Source organism: Gopherus evgoodei, chromosome 1 (genome assembly GCF_007399415.2).
Source record: "Gopherus evgoodei ecotype Sinaloan lineage chromosome 1, rGopEvg1_v1.p, whole genome shotgun sequence".
NCBI lineage: Eukaryota > Metazoa > Chordata > Testudines > Testudinidae > Gopherus > Gopherus evgoodei.
The window spans coordinates 120,788,077-120,807,211 of NC_044322.1; the positions used below are offsets into that span (position 1 = coordinate 120,788,077).

The 19,135-nt window shown below is 39.0% G+C and overlaps 1 protein-coding gene across 1 annotated transcript in view; it reads right to left on the bottom strand.

Moving 5' to 3' along the window:
* The window catches only part of ATP10A (ATPase phospholipid transporting 10A (putative)), a 159,661-nt gene that overhangs the window by 55,337 nt on the left and 85,189 nt on the right, over positions 1-19,135 (bottom strand). Inside the window, exons 4-7 of the mRNA XM_030571040.1 lie at positions 7,977-8,083; positions 7,746-7,877; positions 5,335-5,465; positions 3,243-3,495 (exon numbers count right to left, since the gene is read on the bottom strand). Of these exons, the coding sequence (XP_030426900.1) occupies positions 3,243-3,495; positions 5,335-5,465; positions 7,746-7,877; positions 7,977-8,083 (623 nt within the window). The remainder of the gene's footprint in view (positions 1-3,242; positions 3,496-5,334; positions 5,466-7,745; positions 7,878-7,976; positions 8,084-19,135) is intronic.

Genomic DNA, 19,135 nt, shown 5'->3' on the forward strand with positions numbered 1-19,135 from the left:
GACTTGATATTCTGTGGGAAGCCAAGTTCAAGGGTTTAGTACTTATCTTAAGGTTCTCCATAGTCTTTGCCCAGGATATCAAAAAAAAAATCTAAAGCTTTCGGATGAAGATTATGATTGACAGTTCTGCTTCTCAGGCACAATAGAACTTTCTACCATAAGGGTTAAACTTGTCTGTTCTGGAGACAAGACTTTCTCAGGGGCTGGTTGAAACTGTGGAATGAACTCCACATAGGAAATAAGGATCATCACAAACCTCATCATCTTCCAATTCAAATGCAAGGTACATTTCAACCTTGCCTTCCCTAACATAAACACAGGGTAGTGTATACATTAAACCAAAACCAAAATTCTACCAAAACAAAATTCTGCACGGTACATGCAAGTTTCACAGTGGGAAGAGGATGAATGAAAGTACACAAAGCACATGTGACAATTGTTACTTATGCTGCTTAGTGCACTGCTGGAAGGTGCTAAAATACTGTGGTGATGAGGGCAGTATAAAAATCTAGACAGAACAGAAAAAAAACCCGGGTGTGAACAAAGTTTGTAAACATAACACAGGTCACAGAACTAAGATGGGAATACCAGGCCAAATCTGCCAGATGAGTTACCAGGTACCACCAGATTACATTCCTATATAACAAGCTCAAACCAAAAAGCTCAGAATAGAATTTCTACTTCAAGTACTTTCGCTCCCACAAGGCACCACAACAGAACATGAATTGTGCATTTCAGCATCTAAATCATGACATTGACGTAACAGTTTTAAATCAGATCTTGCCATGAGTTTTAATTTTATTTCATCACCTCACAGACTATTCAGTTTGGTTCCTAGTGTCAAATTACTATGACTGAAAGAAATACTATGATTAACAGAAAAAGGCATGGATCTTTAAAAACAATAGCTAAGATTATGCAGGGAGGCCAATGGGTTTAGTCTGGTTTTCTGGGTCCTTAGTACTCAATCAGTTTTAAACTTGCATATGTGGCAAGACTGGATCTTGTTATAAGTGGCTGATTTTAGAGTTCTATAAACCTCATTTTAATCCGCAGCCAGAACTGACTGGGTCAGATGGACAGCATCAGTTATTAAATACATCCCAAACACAGCCTGGTAGGATTGCTGGCTTCTGGTATGTATAATGGAAAGGCTTCCTCAAATCCTTTGTATTTAAACACAGGAGCATAAAGTGTTATAGATGTTTTTAATGACAGGAAAAACAATTGAAGGAGGGATCTTATGTGACCTGAACTAATGGGTAGCCAGCAGGTGGGGAGACAAAATATCAGTGGAGTAACTTCACAGAAAGAATGGGCCTGGGAATCAGCCAGGAGAATAGACATTAAAAATCTTGAGTGAGAACACTTATTTACTGTGTCATTGATCCTGAAAGTGGAGAATAAAAACAATGAAAATTATGACCATTTATACACAGAAAGGCAAAGAATTAGGTCAAGATCACTTTATAGAGAGAAGAGATTCAAATACTATGATTAAAGGGAATTGCAATCTTAAAAATCACATTTCAATCTGAAAATTTTGCACCAACTAGAATTACAAGTGAGCATAAAGATGCCTATAAATGAGAGATGGTAAAGAAAAAACACTACTGTATTTTGTTTGCTTTGTGTTTTTGATAATTTTGTATAATTGTCAGTTTTGCTGTTTTGTTTTTATTATTTTCTAACATTTATCCTGTAATCCCAAATCACTTAAAAAAAGTATGAGTAGACTTGAAAATGATATTACATGGTAAGATAAAACATTTGACACTTAATTTCTTCTTTACTTACCCATCAAGACCCAAGTATAGGCTTTTGTATTTGCACTGCAACACCTGATGCAATCTAACCCATAAAATACTGCCCTTCCTGCACTGCTTTAGTTAACCATAACGCCATTAACTCTTGGAAGGAACACAATATGCCCTGAAATATGAGGGTGGGAGGTAAACAAGAAGAATGAAGAGAAGCAGTATGGTCTACTATTTAGTGCACAGAACTGGGAGTCAGGAAATGTGCTCTAGATTCTAATTCTACTTCTGTCTCTGACTCACTGTGAACCCTTGGGGAAGTTTCAACTTCTCTTTTTCTCAGTTTTACCATCCATAACATAGTGTTAATAATATCATCCTACTACCTCTGGTAGGTGCACTGATTTCTTCTTAGGAAAAGTGGTGCAAGTGCAATATATGATTGCTATTTAAAAATATTTTATTTTAAAAATAAATTCACTCTGTAATTTAAGCCTCCACAATATTCTGTTACTAACTTGGGATCTCATACAATTGTAAATGTCTTTTTTAAGTTTACAGTTCACCTTTAATAAATCTCTCTTATTCCATTTCTGATGTGTTAGCTGAACTCGCCAAATGAACTTCAAGGAAAGAATAACGAACTGCAGGTTAAAAAGCTTAATTACGGCATTTAGAAAGCCAATAAAATATCTATCAAGTAAGCAAAGAAATTTGAGAATGTAACATCTTTCAAGTCCCAAAGGATACAGCTAAAATGTTAGGGGGGAAATAGTTTAATACAAATTACATACAATCACAAAATCGGAAGTCAATTAATAATTTTAAGAGGTTGACGAGATGACACCTGGGTGACAACTAAAGGGAACCTCATTCCCTTGGGGTAATTAATTACATTTTAATGCTTCAAAAGTTAGCTACTTGAGGATGTTCTGTTCAGTTACAATATTTGTTTGGCAGCAAAAGAATGATAATTCAGAGATACTCATCACACTGGGGCACTGAAGTGAACAGGATAAAGCTTAAATAGATGAAATATTATTACAACAGACTGTGCTATTGTGTTAACATGAAAGCCACACTAGTAACCTTGTTCACCTTTCGTTCTTCACACTGATTGAGTATCTTGGAGTGAAGTTACACATTAAGGGATAGATCTAGCAGTGTAGTCCCATTGATATCAATGGTACTATTCATGTGTTTAAAGTTAAGCACATTCCTAAATGCTTTGCAGGATCAGAGCGTAAACCTACAGAGAATAGCAACCTTGACAACATACTCGAGATCCCATAGAATTGCTGATAAGATTATAATTCCAAAATGAACAGACATCAAGTTATAGCTATTTTAAAACCATCATTGTGGTGTCTGATGCACATATCATAAATCCTACATGATTTGTTGTTTGTTTTAAGATCATAGTCACTTTTTTGTGTGATTGAAATCAAACTGAAGTAAAACCCTTGGATAGCAAACAAGGCTCACCATTAGCATCGTGGGAATACTCTATTCCAGAAACAGTGCATCTTCGGAAAACCATCTTGTTTTCAGTAAGAGTACCAGTCTTGTCTGAGAATATATACTGTATCTGCCCTAAGTCTTCTGTGATGTTTAAAGCTCGACACTGTAGCTGAGAGTCTGTCTCTTCATCATATAAATCCTTGTCTTGATGAATGAAAAACACTTGACATGCTTTAACTATTTCAATGGATACATACAAAGAAATCGGAATCAGAACCTAAAATACATGAAAAAACACACTAATTAGAAGAAAATAGAGGCATTGATATAATCTAATCAACTTCATGGCAGACGAAAATCACAAAGAGTGTATGTACTATACTGTACCTTAAAGAGTTTAATAGGCTTAGATTCAATATTGTAAAGTAATTAGAATGTTTGCAAGGAGTTTACTTGGACAGATTAGAAAAGCCTACGGTGCAATTGTACAGCTGAAATCCATAATTATGTCTGGAAATGTGATTATCAAGGCTTGGAGAGAAGCAAACGTTTTCGGGGTAACAAGATGAGCTTGAAAGAAGCTAGGAAAGGAAAAGAAGGGAGGGGGAGAGGAACATACAGTACAGTCAGAATCCTGCAAATACAAAAGAGTATCTTGCATCAAAAAAGGGATGAATAGCTCCCACATTTTATCTGTGTAAATAACAGGCTCTACTAAATTAGCTTTCCAGGAACAGGAGAGGTAAAGTGAATGATTGGTGGAAGGTTCTGCAGAGAAAGCAATATTGTCAGTTGCAAGTTTTGAGCAGCCGTTCAGCTGAATGAAGAACATATTTTGTAATTGCTGAACAAAGTGTTAACCTAAGAGAGTTTTCCTGAAAAAAAAATCAGCAGTTTCTTGGGGATTTTCAAAAATCCATGAAAGGCATTGTCAAGGTTTCTTTCCCCACTCTGAACTTATGGGTAAAAATGTGGGGACCTGCATGGACACTTCTAAGCTTAATTACTAGCTTAGATCTGGTAACACTGCCACCACCCAGAATTCCAGTGTCTGGGGCACTCTCTGTCCCCCCAAAACTTCGTCCCCTCCCTGGGCTGCCTTGAGGGACTTTACCAATTCCCTGATGAACACAGATCCAAACCCCTTGGATCTTAAAACAAGGAGAAATTAGCTATACCCCCTCCTTTCCCCCCACCAATCCCTGGTGAGTCCAGATCCAATCCTCTTGGATCTTAAAACAAGGAAAAATCAATCAGGTTCTTAAAAAGAAAGCTTTTAATTAAAGAAAGAAAAGGTAAAAAATTATCTCTGTAAAATCAGGATGGAAAATGCTTTACAGGGTACTCAGATTTATATAGCCCAGAGAAAACCCTTCTAGCCTTAGGTTCAAAGTTACAGCAAACAGAGGTAAAAATCCTTCCAACAAAAAGAAACATTTACAAGTTGAGAAAACAAACATAAGACTAACACACCTTGCCTGGCTAATTACTTACAAGTTTGAAACATGAGAGACTGATTCAGAAAGATTTGGAGAGCCTGGACTGATGTCCCATCTCTCTCAGTCCCGAGAGCGAACAACAACAACAACAACAAAAAAAAAAGCACAAACAAAGACTTCCCTCCACCAAGATTTGAAAGTATCTTTTCCCCCTATTGGTCCTATGGTCAGGTGTCAACCAGGTTTACTGAGCTTCTTAACCCTTTACAGGTAAAAGAGATATTAACCCTTAACTATCTGTTTATGACAGACGTCATTTCTAGTTGAATGTTCCTTGCACATGTTTTTCAGTGCAGAAATTTCTGGTTGTATACAAAATTTAGCTTGGTCAATTAGACTAGTGGAGTGAATTGCGGTACATATACAGGTACCAAGGATGGCTATTTAAACAAAACCTATAGTAAAGGGTGAATACTTCCGTAAATCTGTTCTGAGTTTTCTTTAATAGAAAAAAGCCTCTTAATACATTAAAATCATAATCTAGAAAAGGCAAAGACCACTATTTAATCCATCGCTCTTCAGTGCAAGATCATTCCCTTCACTAGTATGCTATTTTCTAGTGCTCTGTCAGTTCTAGTTTTACATGTCCCAAAGACATAGACATTCACACTTGTTACCTGAAAAACTATTATCATTGTCAAAAATATATATACTGCAGCTAGAACTGGGGATAAATAGTTGCCATCAAGCCCGGGAACATCGAAAACTGGTTTCTTCTCACCATATTGCCACACCCATAGGCCATGACCTGCAGAAAAGTTGAAATAGATGGAAACTTAAATTAACATCAAGAAATTAAAAAAACCCCACAGCATTAGTTTATTTTGTATGTGTTTGTCTTTTAAAGTGACCAGCAAAGGGGAAAAAAGGGGAGAGGGAGCTTGTGCCTTTTCCTACTTTGTTCTAACTTATGAAATAGGCCTGACATATTTTTTTTTAATATGCATTTTTTACATTGGAAACTCAAGTCTTGTCTGCCCTGGAATACACCATGGTGACTGGAGAACTGGTGAAAAGGTGATCATCACAAAAGTCAAAGGAATAGAAGCTGAGCAACTAAGACGAGAAGAGATTTTAGTCAGACTATTTCAATCTCTTTGTTTATTGTCTTTCTTTGTTAATTCCGATTTAGTGCAAGGAAAGTATTAACATTTTGGAGCAGTGATGTCTTTACCAAATATACGGCAATCCCACCCTTTTAATTAGGGTGTGAGAAAAATCAAACATATACTCTGAGACATATAACAGGTTCTCCCATCCCAGACAGTAAAGACCTGAGTTGATATTTCTGATATTGGGTTTTTTCTGCTTGATTTTAATATAAATACCTTAACACCCCCCACCTCCCACCCCGAAACCTAACAATCTTTCTCACTCTATTCTTTATATGTTATAAAGCAACAAAAAAGGAGTAAAGCCCATAAAAAAAAATCCTTTGTAAGGCACCTCTATCAAGTTTCTAAACTGCCCCTTGTCCCACAATGAAATAACAATAAATAAAAATGACATTGTCTCACTAACTATTTTGCAGCAGTTCAGAGATTTACATTATTTATGCTCTGTTGTGTCGATAGCTATTTTTAATAATCTGGAGTAAAAATGCTAAAAATTCTGCACTTGCAATGAATTATATCCAATTTCTTTTTATTAAATGTTTTGATTTTTAAAAGACCTAGTGATTTTTGATGCCACAAATTTATGAATTCCCAACTTATGGAGATGTCTTAAAAGGGCTTGGTTTTCAGAGGGTGGGTACTCAGCACTCTGACAAAACAGGGCCCTTCTCAAGGTGATTCAAGACGGGCAACCCAAAATTGAGGACCCCCAGATCTCTAGTCACTTTTTCAAATCATGGCCTCTCATTTTAGTTCATCTTTGATAGACAATATTTATAAGAAAGTTATGGGGATACACAACTCATTTTTAACAATTGTCAAAAAAAAGAAAAAAAGAACCACTACTGTTACTAGGGTTCTACTCTAAAACAAATTGGAAATTGTTAGGATGAAATGCTGGTTTTGGATATGCGAGTTGCCCATTGAACTCAGTGGGAACAAAGAGCATAATAATAGTTTTGCCCTCAACTTTCATATTTAAAAGAGGATTAGCAACAGCTGGAAAAAGGACACAATTAAGGGTATTAAAATGACATAGAAGTTTCAGTAAAATACATTTGGGGTTGCCAAGAAAAATTCCGAACTTATGTACTACACACAACCAGAATAAAACCCAAACATAACAAAATATGGAATTCAAAACAAATAGCTAAAGAAATGTTTTGCATACAAACCTTTACATGAAATTCTCAGTCTCAGACCAATACACACACACACACACACACACACACACACACACACACACACACACACACACACACACACACACACACACACACAGAGTCTAACCGGAACTCAAACAAACTTACCCCTGCCCCTCTATTTTTGTTAAAATTTTTGGTGCCAGTAACAATTCCATTGAAGTCAATGGTAGTCTTTTCTTTGACTTGTCCTTTGAATTTGACCTTTAAATATTTTTTAATATTATACGTTTGGATACTTAAGTATGGTAAGTTAATACTGTATATTATGAGTCCCTGTTTTCATCTAATAGAGCTAGGTGAATGGTATTGTGCTAGTTATGTTTACTCTGTGTTCATATATTACCTTGTCAACTAAGTATGTGCCAAATTCTGCCACCTTTAGTCATGATCAATTGATTTCAAAGCTACTACTTTTGAAGTAGGGCACTACTCATTGCTACTGAAGGTGGCAGAGCCTGACCCAATATTTGTCTGATTTGGTCTAGTAATGGTATGCAGTTGATGGTTATTAAAAGATTACTATTTGGATGAGCTTATGTACAAAGCTGAAGTTTCCTACAAAAAAACCCACCAAACTTTACATAGAAAAGGAAGTAGCTACATGAATCAAGAGACAGAAGATATACATTTTTGAATTTTGAAAGCAAAGCATGTGACTCTTAGGATAGAGTTTGGTCAACTTAACTTTTATTTGTAAAGAGGACTTACCAATGGTTGAAAATAGACACATGACTATAAGTATGAGGACACACCAAAGAACATCAATATTCATCTGTCTTTCAAGCTTACTGCGCTTGTAACGTGGTCCACTGTTATTTAACAAAGCTTTGGTCTCGTGCCCTGCAGAAGCAATTACATTAAACAATATAGACATTTGTTGACAGTCTAAGGAAAATATCAAGTGAACATGTAAAGTAAAAGAGAAAAGCTGTCTTTTACCTGCATAGATTACTATCCCTGCAACCTCTTCTGTGTTCCTAACAGTACATCCACGCAACAAAAGGTTTTCTTTATATAGTCCATCCCTTTTCCCACTTGTATGTACACTGCAAAAGATTTAATAACAGAACTCGACACAGAAAATGAAAACTTTCAGTTACTGAATCACATCCCCACTGAGTAAAACAAATCTGTGGATTATCCAAAGCTTCAATAGTCAGCTGCCCATACACTGGCCTGAGGACAAAGGATTCTGGGGCCACGTCCAGACTACCCGCCGTATCGGCGGGTTAAAATCGATTGCTCGGGGATCGATATATCGCGTCTAATCTAGACGCGATATATCGATCCCCGAGCGCGCTTATATCGATTCCGGAACTCCATCAACCTCAACGGAGTTCTGGAATCGACAGGGAGAGCCGCGAACATCGATCCCGCGCGGTGTGGATGGGTGAGTAATCCGATCTTAGATATTCGACTTCAGCTACGTTATTCACGTAGCTGAAGCTGTGTATCTAAGATCGATTTTCCCCCCCCCTTGTGTGGACCAGCCCTGGGATTCACAAGCAGTCTTGACAACACAGATATTACATGGAGGATATATTTGGGTCCAATGAAAGGGAAGTGAAGGGGAAGGATGTACGTGCATGAGTGAGAGCAAGATGACTGCACTACATATTTCTTACTGACTGCTCTTGAAAGAAGAAATGGCATGTACTTTACAAGTATGGAGTTCCTAGTTGTGGCTGTATTTCTGAGTTGAATTTTGCACTTAGAGAAGTATAAAGATTATTTTTGAAGAATTCTACAGAATATTTTATAAGTATCCAGTGTGTCTCTGTTCTTTTCTATTTTCTAACCAGTGAATTTTTCTTTTCCCCTTTCCAATTCTCAATCTCTTGAATTCCCTGGGCCTTTTTGGCCCAATTCTGTCTCTGGGAACTCTGTGACCCCTTTTGTGTTGCTCTTCTCCATTCTCTCCACAGCCTACTCACCCTTACTCTCTTTGGCCCCCTCACTCTGATCTCCTTACTGCCTGCTAAACAGGATCAAATTAAGAATTCTTGGGGTTCTATCCACAGAACATCCTGAAGCCCCATCCGGTTATAAAATACTTAAACTTTCCTGAGATGATTAAAAACATGTCATTTAAAGAATTAACAGCTTACAGGAACAACACAAGCACCATAGCCAGACATTAAGAATTATGTGTTTAGCTAAAAATTAAAAATTCACAGCTAACAGGTTCCCACTGCTGGCTTGATATTGTATGTGAATTTAGACATTAAATATCCTAGTTATTCCATGCAAGCACTGACAGAGAAAAAAGTTCACTACAGAGGAGCAGAGGTGGGTCAGGTAATTGGTTATTGCACCAACTTCTGCTGGTGAAAGAGACAAGCTTTTAAACAACATAGAGCTCTTCTTCAGTTGAACAGCTGAGAATCAATAATCTCTGGCTCGTGTCAGCATTTAGATTGTGGAAAATAGTTTTCTATCAATATGTGTATCTGAGCAATTGTTAACATTGCTGACTCCAATTACATTTAGGGAATGTGCAGCACACGGCACATAGTCTTTTGGTAGATTTTCCATGACAGATGGGCCCAAAGACTATTGGAACGATCAGTCACATCACTAGCATTATCATAGAATTGCCCACAGCCGTTAGACACATCCAAACCTAGGTTATTTATAATAGACAGCACAGCTTCAGCCAGATTTGCCCGTGTGGTTCTCAAGTGGCTGAAACCCAATTATTTGGCCCTCTGAACGAGAAATCAGAAAATGAATGTGAGCTGGTCTACAAGTGCAACATCAGGTGGTGAATCAACAATTACAGAGAAATACTTGGCTTGCTGCAATTCTCTTACTATGGTGTTTTAATTTTCTTTCCTATCAATTCAATGAATTTGCCACCTACAGTTGAGGACAGGTAGGATGGCTTTCTCCTTCTGTCCAAATTTAGCAAAGTGGTCAGCCAGACATGGATCAAACTGTAATATTAGCTCAAAAATCCCCAAATCTCTTCCATAGCTTTTGGATCCTAATACTTCATCCTGACCCTGGAAGACAAGCCCACAAATACTTAAACTTTGTAACTGTCACCACACACTGAAAAATGTCTCTTCAGTACGGCTGTTCTCAATTAAATTGGTGTGCCATAGCAGAGTCAACCCTACCAGATTGTGATTTTTTAAATTTTTAACCAAGTTAGCACATAGGTTCAGTGTTTCGTACCCCTCTCATGTCTGAAAGTTGCTTCAGATGTTTCCAATTCCCAAATCCTTTTGTAAAAGCATACAATGAGCTCGAGAAAAGCTTAATTGCAAAGCAGTAAACATTTCCAGTAGATGGAGAGTAAATAATCCAATATCATGTAACAACTTCACCACCGAAGAGACAAAATGAAAAAAAAGTTCTTCAGAGAACACTCTTTTCTTCTCTGCAATGACCTGCACAGAAATCAGGAAGTTTTCTACCTCTGCATTTCTATGCACAGCTGAACCTTCAGCATTCCCAAACAGTCTGTTGTTTTCATTGAATTTTCTCCACAGTGTGGGATGTGGAAATCTAGATGTTCTTTTTATCCAGGTAAATATAAGAAGCCTAAGATATTTCAAATTAACCACTAAGTGGTAATAATATCAGCCTCTATAAACAATTGCCTGACCACTGAAGCCAAACAGACAAAAAAGTGGGGCATCAGGATATATGAAAAACTCTTAGTAAACAAAATAACATCTATCCTAGCCGAGTACTTACTGTTTGTTATTTATGTACTGACAAAATCTGCAATTATGTCAGAGAAAGAGGGGAAAATGCCTGGGAGAATGGATTGCCACAAGGGAAATATTAAGAATAAAAAATTAACTTCTTAGATCAGTAGCACTAGAACATTGCTAAGGGGGAGAAGGGGGGAAGAAAAGTCAAATAGCTTTTATAGACTTGCTGTGTATGAATCCTGTGGCACCTTATAGACTAACAGACGTTTTGGAGCATGAGCTTTCGTGGGTGAATACCCACTTCCTCAGATGCATGTATTCACCCACGAAAGCTCATGCTCCAAAACGTCTGTTAGTCTATAAGGTGCCACAGGATTCTTTGCTGCTTTTACAGATCCAGACTAACACGGCTACCCCTCTGATACTTGTGTATGAATGAAATTCCACATAACACACTCCAGTATCTTAATGCTGTAGAGCAGATGGCGAAGGAAAATTGGAAATATTTTAACTACTGTGCATTCATATAAACAGCACTGGAAGTAGAATTCTTAATTTTTCAAAACAAATTGGAATGCAGAGCTAATAAATAAAGAGAAATGTTGAGAAACTGAATGCACTAGAATAAAGATATCTAACTGTTGTTGCTGCAGCATCCAATTTTATTTTTATGTTTATTTTTCTATATGTTATTTTATATAGTAGATTTTGCCACCCTTAAGTATGGTACAGTTTAACACCATGTATTGCAAATCCTGAGCATTTAAAAAAAAACACCATGAAGCAGGCCCCCCAAAATCATGAAATTGGCTAAAACATTGAGATTTTTTTCATTAAAAAAATTGGGTTCCTTTTATTTGTCTTTGGTTTATGAGCCTTTAAGATGCACTTGGGTCATGTGTTCATGATTTTCTTCACAACCTTGAGTGCTAGAAACTTATGCTTTTTAAAAACAAATGCTGAGATTCTAACCTTATCACATGCCTTTAGGAGCTGTGGCTTTAAAAACCACACCAAATATCATGAGACTATCAGCAAAATCACCAGAATTGGCAACACTTAATCTGTGAAAACACTGAGACTACTCTCAGAGTAAGGGGTTGCTCATTTGACTGGCCCTCAATGTGTGCATAAAGCATTACACAGAAAAAAAGAAAACACAGTCCCTGCCTCAAAGAGTTTGCAATCTGACTTAGATGACCAGGTGACAGAAAGAGCCATTGCCAAGCAGTGGGAAGGCACGGATTTAAGATATGTTATAGATACAGCAGCGATTATATCTGGCAAGAAACCAGAACTGAGGAGAGAAGGAAAAGGAACTGGTGAGATTACCCCGAGTTTGCAACTTTGAAGCACAAATGGTTTCTGCCACTCTAGTAGAGAATTCCCCTCAGCAGTTCTAAGATAGCACAACACATTTTCATTTTATTGATTTCAGAGTTACCAACATTCTGCTTTTGTCTGCTCTCATCACCGTCCCATCTCTTGATCATTGATTTCCTAAGTTTGTGCTCAGCACAAAAAGCAGCAGTCATTCACTGCCAGCTTGGAAGTCTGAATATTTGAGATGTATAAAAGATTTATACAATCTAGAAGGAATATTATTCACAAAGGAACTGCAGTAATCCTACTATTCTGAGTACTATACCTTCTCTTCTTTTTAAGACCAAATCCTCCTGCAGCTTGACTTGTGAATTACTAGGATGTTAGCTTAAGTTTCCAGTAAAGTCTCCAAATTGTAGTTATCTTACCTGTTAATAAGTTGACTTGATTTTCACAAATCTACTGGAGAAGTAATAGCTCTTGTTTATGATTTCATATCCCACATGTTTTTTATAGATGACTGTTAATGACAACGGACTGCGATATATATACTGTTCACTATAAAATTGTGTATACAGTTATAAGTAGGGCCCTACCAAATTCAGGGTCTAGTTGGGTCAATTTCATGGTCATAGGATTTTAAAAATTGTAAATGTCATGATTTCAGCTATTTAAATCTGAAATTTCATGGTGTTGTAATTGTAGGCGTCCTGACCCAAAAAGGAGTTGTGGGGAGTGGGTATCGCAATGTCATTGTGGGGGGGGAGTTGCGGTACTACTCCCCTTACTTCTGTGCTGTTGCTGGAGGTGAACTGCCTTCAGAGGTGGACAGCTGGAGAGTGGCAGCTGCTGGCCTGGAGCCCAGCTCTGAAGGCAGATCTGCCAGCACAGAAGTAAGGGTAGCAGGGTATGGTATTGTCACTCGTACTTCTGCACTACTGCTGGCAGGGCGCTGCCTTCAGAGCTGGGCACCCGGCCAACAGTCACCACTCTCCAGCCGCCCAGCTCTGAAGGCACTGCAGAAATAAGGGTGGCAACATCCCAACTCCCCTAAAATAACCTTGTGACCTCCCTGCAACTCCCTTTTGGGTCAGGACCCCCAATTTGAGAAATGTTGGTTTCCCCCATGAAATCTGTATAGTATAGGGCAGTGGTGGGCAACCTGCAGTCCATCATGGCAATCCGCTGGTGGGCCACGAGACTGTTTGTTTACATTGACTGTCTGCAGGCATGGCTGCCCGCAGCAAACAGTTGCTGCAGTTCGCATTAGTAGGAGCATTGCCAGCAGATCGAGGGAGGTCATTATTCCCTTCTATTCAGCACTAGTGAGGACACATCTGGAGTACTGTGTCCAGTTTTGGGCCCCCCACTACAGAAAGGATGTGGACAATTTGGAGAGAGTCCAGTGGAGGGCAACAAAATCATGAGGGGGCTAGGCACATGACTTATGAGGAGAGGCTGAGGGAACTGGGCTTATTTAGTCTGCAGAAGAGAAGAGTGAGGGGGGAATTGATAGTCTTTAACTACCTGAAGGGGGGTTCCAAAGAGAATGGAGCTAGGCTGTTCTCAGTGGTGGCAGATGACAGAACAAGGAGCAATGGTCTCAAGTTGCAGTGGGGGAGGTCTAGGTTGGATATTAGGAAAAACTTTCTCACTTGGAGGGCGGTGAAGCACTGGAATGGGTTACCTGTGTGTGTGTGTGTGGGGGGTAGAATCTCCATCCTTTAGAGGCTTTTAGGGCCCAGCTTGACAAAGCCCTGGCTGGGATGATTTAGTTGGGGTTGGTCCTGTTTTGAGCAGGGGGTTGGACTAAATGAATTCCTGAGGTCTCTTCCATCCCTAATCTTCTAGGATTCAATGAATTTGGTAGGGCCCTAGTTATAACATGCTACCGGCACAGGAAAGTAATACAAGGGAATCTCAAGCGTACTTGTCTTGTTATTAAAATATTTCAGTTGCACTCAGCAGCTCTCGCCCACCTCATGCCCAATGTATTCTTATTCATTTAGCTCAGATAAAACACTGAATTCTGACAGAACACAATCTGTGCCTACTCCACAATGGTGCAGCATTTCAAACTGCTCTGTGGATGCTCAAGACCCAAATCTATTTTCTTTCATTCATTGACTGGGCCTTCCCTCAAAAGCATAAGGAGGAAAAGTTGAAGAATCCTATGGCAACTTTTCCCCATCACTAAACAAATAGCATTTGCTACTAATTTTCATTTGTACATAACAGAGTAAATCACACTCATCCACTGGTGTTCTACATACTCTTAGAAACTGGCATGGAGGAAACTAAGCTATAGGAGAGGGGAATTGGGGGAAATAAAAGCAATTTATTTTCCTCCACTTTTCCCCACCCCATCCTACAAATGATTCACTAACTAGGTATATAGAAAAATGATGAGCTATTTGGACATGAAAATTTAAGGAAAGAAAATTACAAACTAGGGGATGTGCACAGAAAAATTTCAAAACCAGCGTGCTGTAAATTAGACAGGTCTGATAACTAGCTGTCCCAGGCTATACACAAATGCTGTGGGTCCACTGGGGAGATGGCTGAGCTCCCATTTCTGTCTCTGCGGGGTTGAACCTTTAACCTGGCACTGGTTCAGCACTGAATTTTCCCCTCCTGGGACTCATTCCACTATGATTTTCGAGGGAAAGAAGGAAACTTTTCTCTAGGAGTATTTTGTTTTTTTAAGTGGTGACTTTTTGAAGCTGCTCAGAAATTTGAAATGTTAGAGCTAGACTGCAGGAAAATGGATTAGTGAACAGAGTGTAGGTGAGATGGTCAAAGGTGCCTGATAAATACAATATGTCTCATGGCTCTGCAATTTCTCACATGGACATCATCCCAAAATATGTGACATATAAACACCCACTGAACATGCACATATCTATTATGAGAAATGGCTACAATAGCTGCATTTAATTATTGTTTCAATTCATAATTGAGAAGGTATTTGCACAGAAAAAGTCTTGTTTAACAGAGTAAACTGAAAATGAGCCTGTCTCCAACTAACTTCTGCGCTTTCCTGTTTGTTTGTCTTGTTTCCTATTTGCGAGAGTTGGATCAATAGGATGATGTATCAATACTGTAACAATTAAAAAAAAAAGGTAGAAAATGCTTCCTCTCACCTCCAACCCCATGCTTTTCAGATATCCTGAAAAATAAATTGTGGGGTTGTCATTATTTTCTTAATAGCTGAAGAGATATTAACAAATATTCAGCAATCCTGTAAAATATCTGCATGCCTGTGATTCCTGCTGCTATTGCCAGATGAAGCGTTCAATGTGAAATTAAAATCTCCCTGAATTTGTCTGCTTTTAAAATATGAAGTTCCTCCACAAATGTGCAGTGTTTACTGTTGCCTTTTTTTTTTTTTTTTTTTTTTTTTTTTTTTTTTTTACAAAACTGTTTGTATTGATAAAGATTTCTAAACTGAGCAGGGACGGATTTGTGTTATCTGGATGTCTGAATACTTCAAGCAGCTTTTACTAGTGTATTTCTAATTTTGAACTGGAATTGATTACATGGTAGAAGTCAAATGGATGAAGTCACTTAGCCCTTGTCTACACTGGGGAGGAGGGGAATCGATCTAAGTTACGCAACTTCAGCTATGTTAATAACGTAGCTGATGTCAATGTACTTAGATCAACTTACCGTGGTGTCTTCACCATGGCAAGTCGACTGCTGCTGCTTCCCCGTCGACTCTGCTTGTGCCTCTCGCGGCGCTGGAGTACAGAAGTCGATGGGCGAGCGCTTGGGGGTCGATTTATCACGTCTAGACTAGATGCAATAAATCAATCCCCGCTGGATCAATCACTGCCCGCCAATTTGGCAGGTAGTGAAGACATACCCTTCATGTGTTTTCTAGATCTTTGACTTGCCGAGCCTAACCCTTGCAGTCAGGAGGATTAGCACAAGTCAGTTTGACTTATTTACCAAAGAGAGTGTCCAGATAGTGTGTGCTCCTTCTAATTCATCCAAAAGAAAAAAATATATAGGAAAATCATGGCATCTCTTACTTTTCCATTGGCTTGAAACTTGAGCTTTCCCTAGCAATTACTCACCAGGGCATATGTGGGGCTGCTTGCCTCAGAGGCCTTTTAAGCAGATTCCCAGATGTTGTATGTAGGGGAACACTACTAAGCACCTCCTCTACCAGAGACCATGCTGACTTTGGAAGTGGCGGCAGTGGTCTTCTCTTTGAAAATAACAGAGGAGAATGGGCCTCTGGAGGGGAGTAGCAGACTACTAGTTCATTCCATGCAAGATGATGAAACAACAGATAAAGGGGATGAGGATTTGCTCAGAGGAAGATGTGTTGCAGGGCTTGTTGGGGAAGGTTGATTGCAGCAGGCCACAAAGAAAGAGAGACATTGAAACTTTATTCTGAAATGGACTTCTAATTTTTGCATGTCCCCCTATCACTAGCTTTACATTTATTTATTTATTTGATGATTTGCACTATGGTTTTGGACACATTTGTATGGTGTGAGTTAACACAACTCTCTTATACATACACAAGATTACCAGCTCTCACTATAATTGGTGTTTCTTAAAGCCCCAAGCTTCTGGAGTCATGTGATTATGTGAGGTTTTCAGCTTTTATTTAAAATTTAAAAATAATTCTAGCCCAGATAGCTCCAGAGCAAAGCTATAAAACCAGAAAGCACATACAGCTCCCATGCATTTTTAAAACAAAATCTCAGTATTTTTAGGCAAATTTCATAATTTCTGGGGCCCGAGTCATGGTTTTTGAATGCTTGCAGTTAGCAATACTGTATATGGTTTGGCTATGCTTATTCTGGGTTTTGATTTTTTTTTTTTACTTTATTCTTCTTGCATCACTAGAAGCAGGACAAGAACTATTTAAGGAGTGAGGGGAATGAGGAAATGAGTTTGGGATCCACAGAAGAGCAGAAATTGTGGCCATTATTAAATCAATTGTTGAGTGGAACAGACCATTTGCTTGCCACCTCAACATGCATTGGGTATGTTCAGTGCAGTTTATGACTGTGAGTAAAAAGGCCAGCTTCAGTAATGCGTCACATTTGCAACATTGAGAAAGCTGGGAGCCAGGCCTGCCTCAATGTATTTTACTGTACTTTTAATGGCTCATCGTGCCAACTAGTATGCTGGTCTGCATAGAGTGTACTGACCACCAGTATTGGTAATACTTTGTCATTCTGCTAGGGAACAGGTCAGCTTACTTGTTTCTGAATGTGCTGCTGCATGCAGAATTGTTAGTGTTTTAAAAGATGAGTGATGACTTTCTGGCATGCAGCTTACTAGACTGGAGTCTTGGTATCTAGAAGCCTCAGCAGTGCTTGCACTGGGATGCTAGGTTTCCTTGCTCTTTGGTCTTGATGGTGACTTTTCACTCCTCTTGGACTGTCTCTCAGGGGAATGGGGACTTTAAGTTAAGTCTGAGTGCCTAAAGTTGCCCCATGGTCCTGATTTACCAGAGCTGGAGATGAGAAAGTCACTGGAGTGCTCTGAGTGGCTGAACCTGAGGTACAGGGGGTGAATCGGACCCCATAGGTCCCAGAGAGCACTCTAGAGAGCAGTTTCTGTCTTCTTTCAGCTTCCTAGATGTGCTCTTGAAGCTGGAGCGAGCCTTATATTGCCATAGGATGTGGGATGCCCTCCTGGTCTACACTAGGGGCGGGGAGCAATCTAAGTTACACAACTTCAGCTACATGAATAACGTGGATAATGTAGCTGAAGTCGACATACATAGATCTACTTACCGTGGTGTCTTCACTGTGGTAAGTCAACAGCTGACGCTCCCCCGTCGACTCCGCTTCCGCTTCTCGCTCCGGTGGAGTACTGGAGTCGACGGGAGAGCGCTCCGCGATCGATTTATCGCGTCTATACTAGATGTGATAAATCGACTGCCGCTGGATCAATCGCTGCCCATCGATCCAGCGGGTAACGTAGACAAGCCCTCAGCGAAAAGACCTGTGGCAGGTCTGGCAGGGCTTTAATCCTTGGGGTTTTGGCATAACCTGCTAGGATAGGCTGCAAACAAACAGGGGCCAAAGGCAAGAAGGCCCTCACCACAAAGGAAAACTTAGAGAGGAACCCACCCCCCAAAACTGTATTGTATTAAAAAAACTCAAACTGAAAAACAAACAATAAGTAAGTAATACCAGCTCTCATCTTTACATGAAATGTATGTCTTGTGCGACTAGTACAGGGCCGCATTGTCAGCTGGTCTAAAATGATGTAGCTGCAAAGGAGCTATGCTGATTTGCACAAGCTGAAAATCTGTTCCATGGCACTGATAATGTTTATAATGTTTCAAATAATATATGAAAAAGTGTCCATCCTGAACTCATACTCTTTGAAGCTAATATGGATAAACACTTTATGAAATCTAAGGGCAGGGGGAGTGACAAAAATAACAGTTTGTGAGATGGAAGGTAATATCGATTAAAAGACTTTTTTTCAGTTTTCACACTATTCATCTAGTTTATTAACAGTGCTCATCACTGCTAATAAGAGACACAGGAATACATCACTGTCCACTAAACAGAATTATTTTCTTTTTTATTGTTTTTAACTGAAGTTTAGACAAAGATTTAGGTAAAGAAGTCTCTCATATTGTAGCTGACTACAGATTAAAGAATGCAAAGTTATTCCAGGACAATATTTCCTAAGCCAACCCCATTAAAACTAAGACAACTTTCTTCATTTTCTTGTAAGACAGGAAGAAAACATCAATGTGAGTGGAGAAATATCATTTCTGCTTCTGAGTTTCCTCCATGAGAACCATTTAAAAAGAAAAATCAGCCAGAGACAACTTAACAAAAATAATGTGCAACTGATTCCTCCCCACCTCCTTTCCAGGTGGGCTTCTTTTGCTTCTTGGGGGAGTTGGGGGGAGGAGTCTTTTATCTATTATTTCCCTGCTTCAAGTGTTTATAGCCATGGCGTTAGATGACCAATACTGACAAATTCACCTTCAGGAATGGAAGTGAGAGACTTCTAACTCAATCTGAATGGAGAGGCAGGAGTTTTAAATGACTGCCCCAAGACATGGAGTATTCAATGAACAGATGCACTTTACAAAAGAGAACAATTGCAGCCATTACT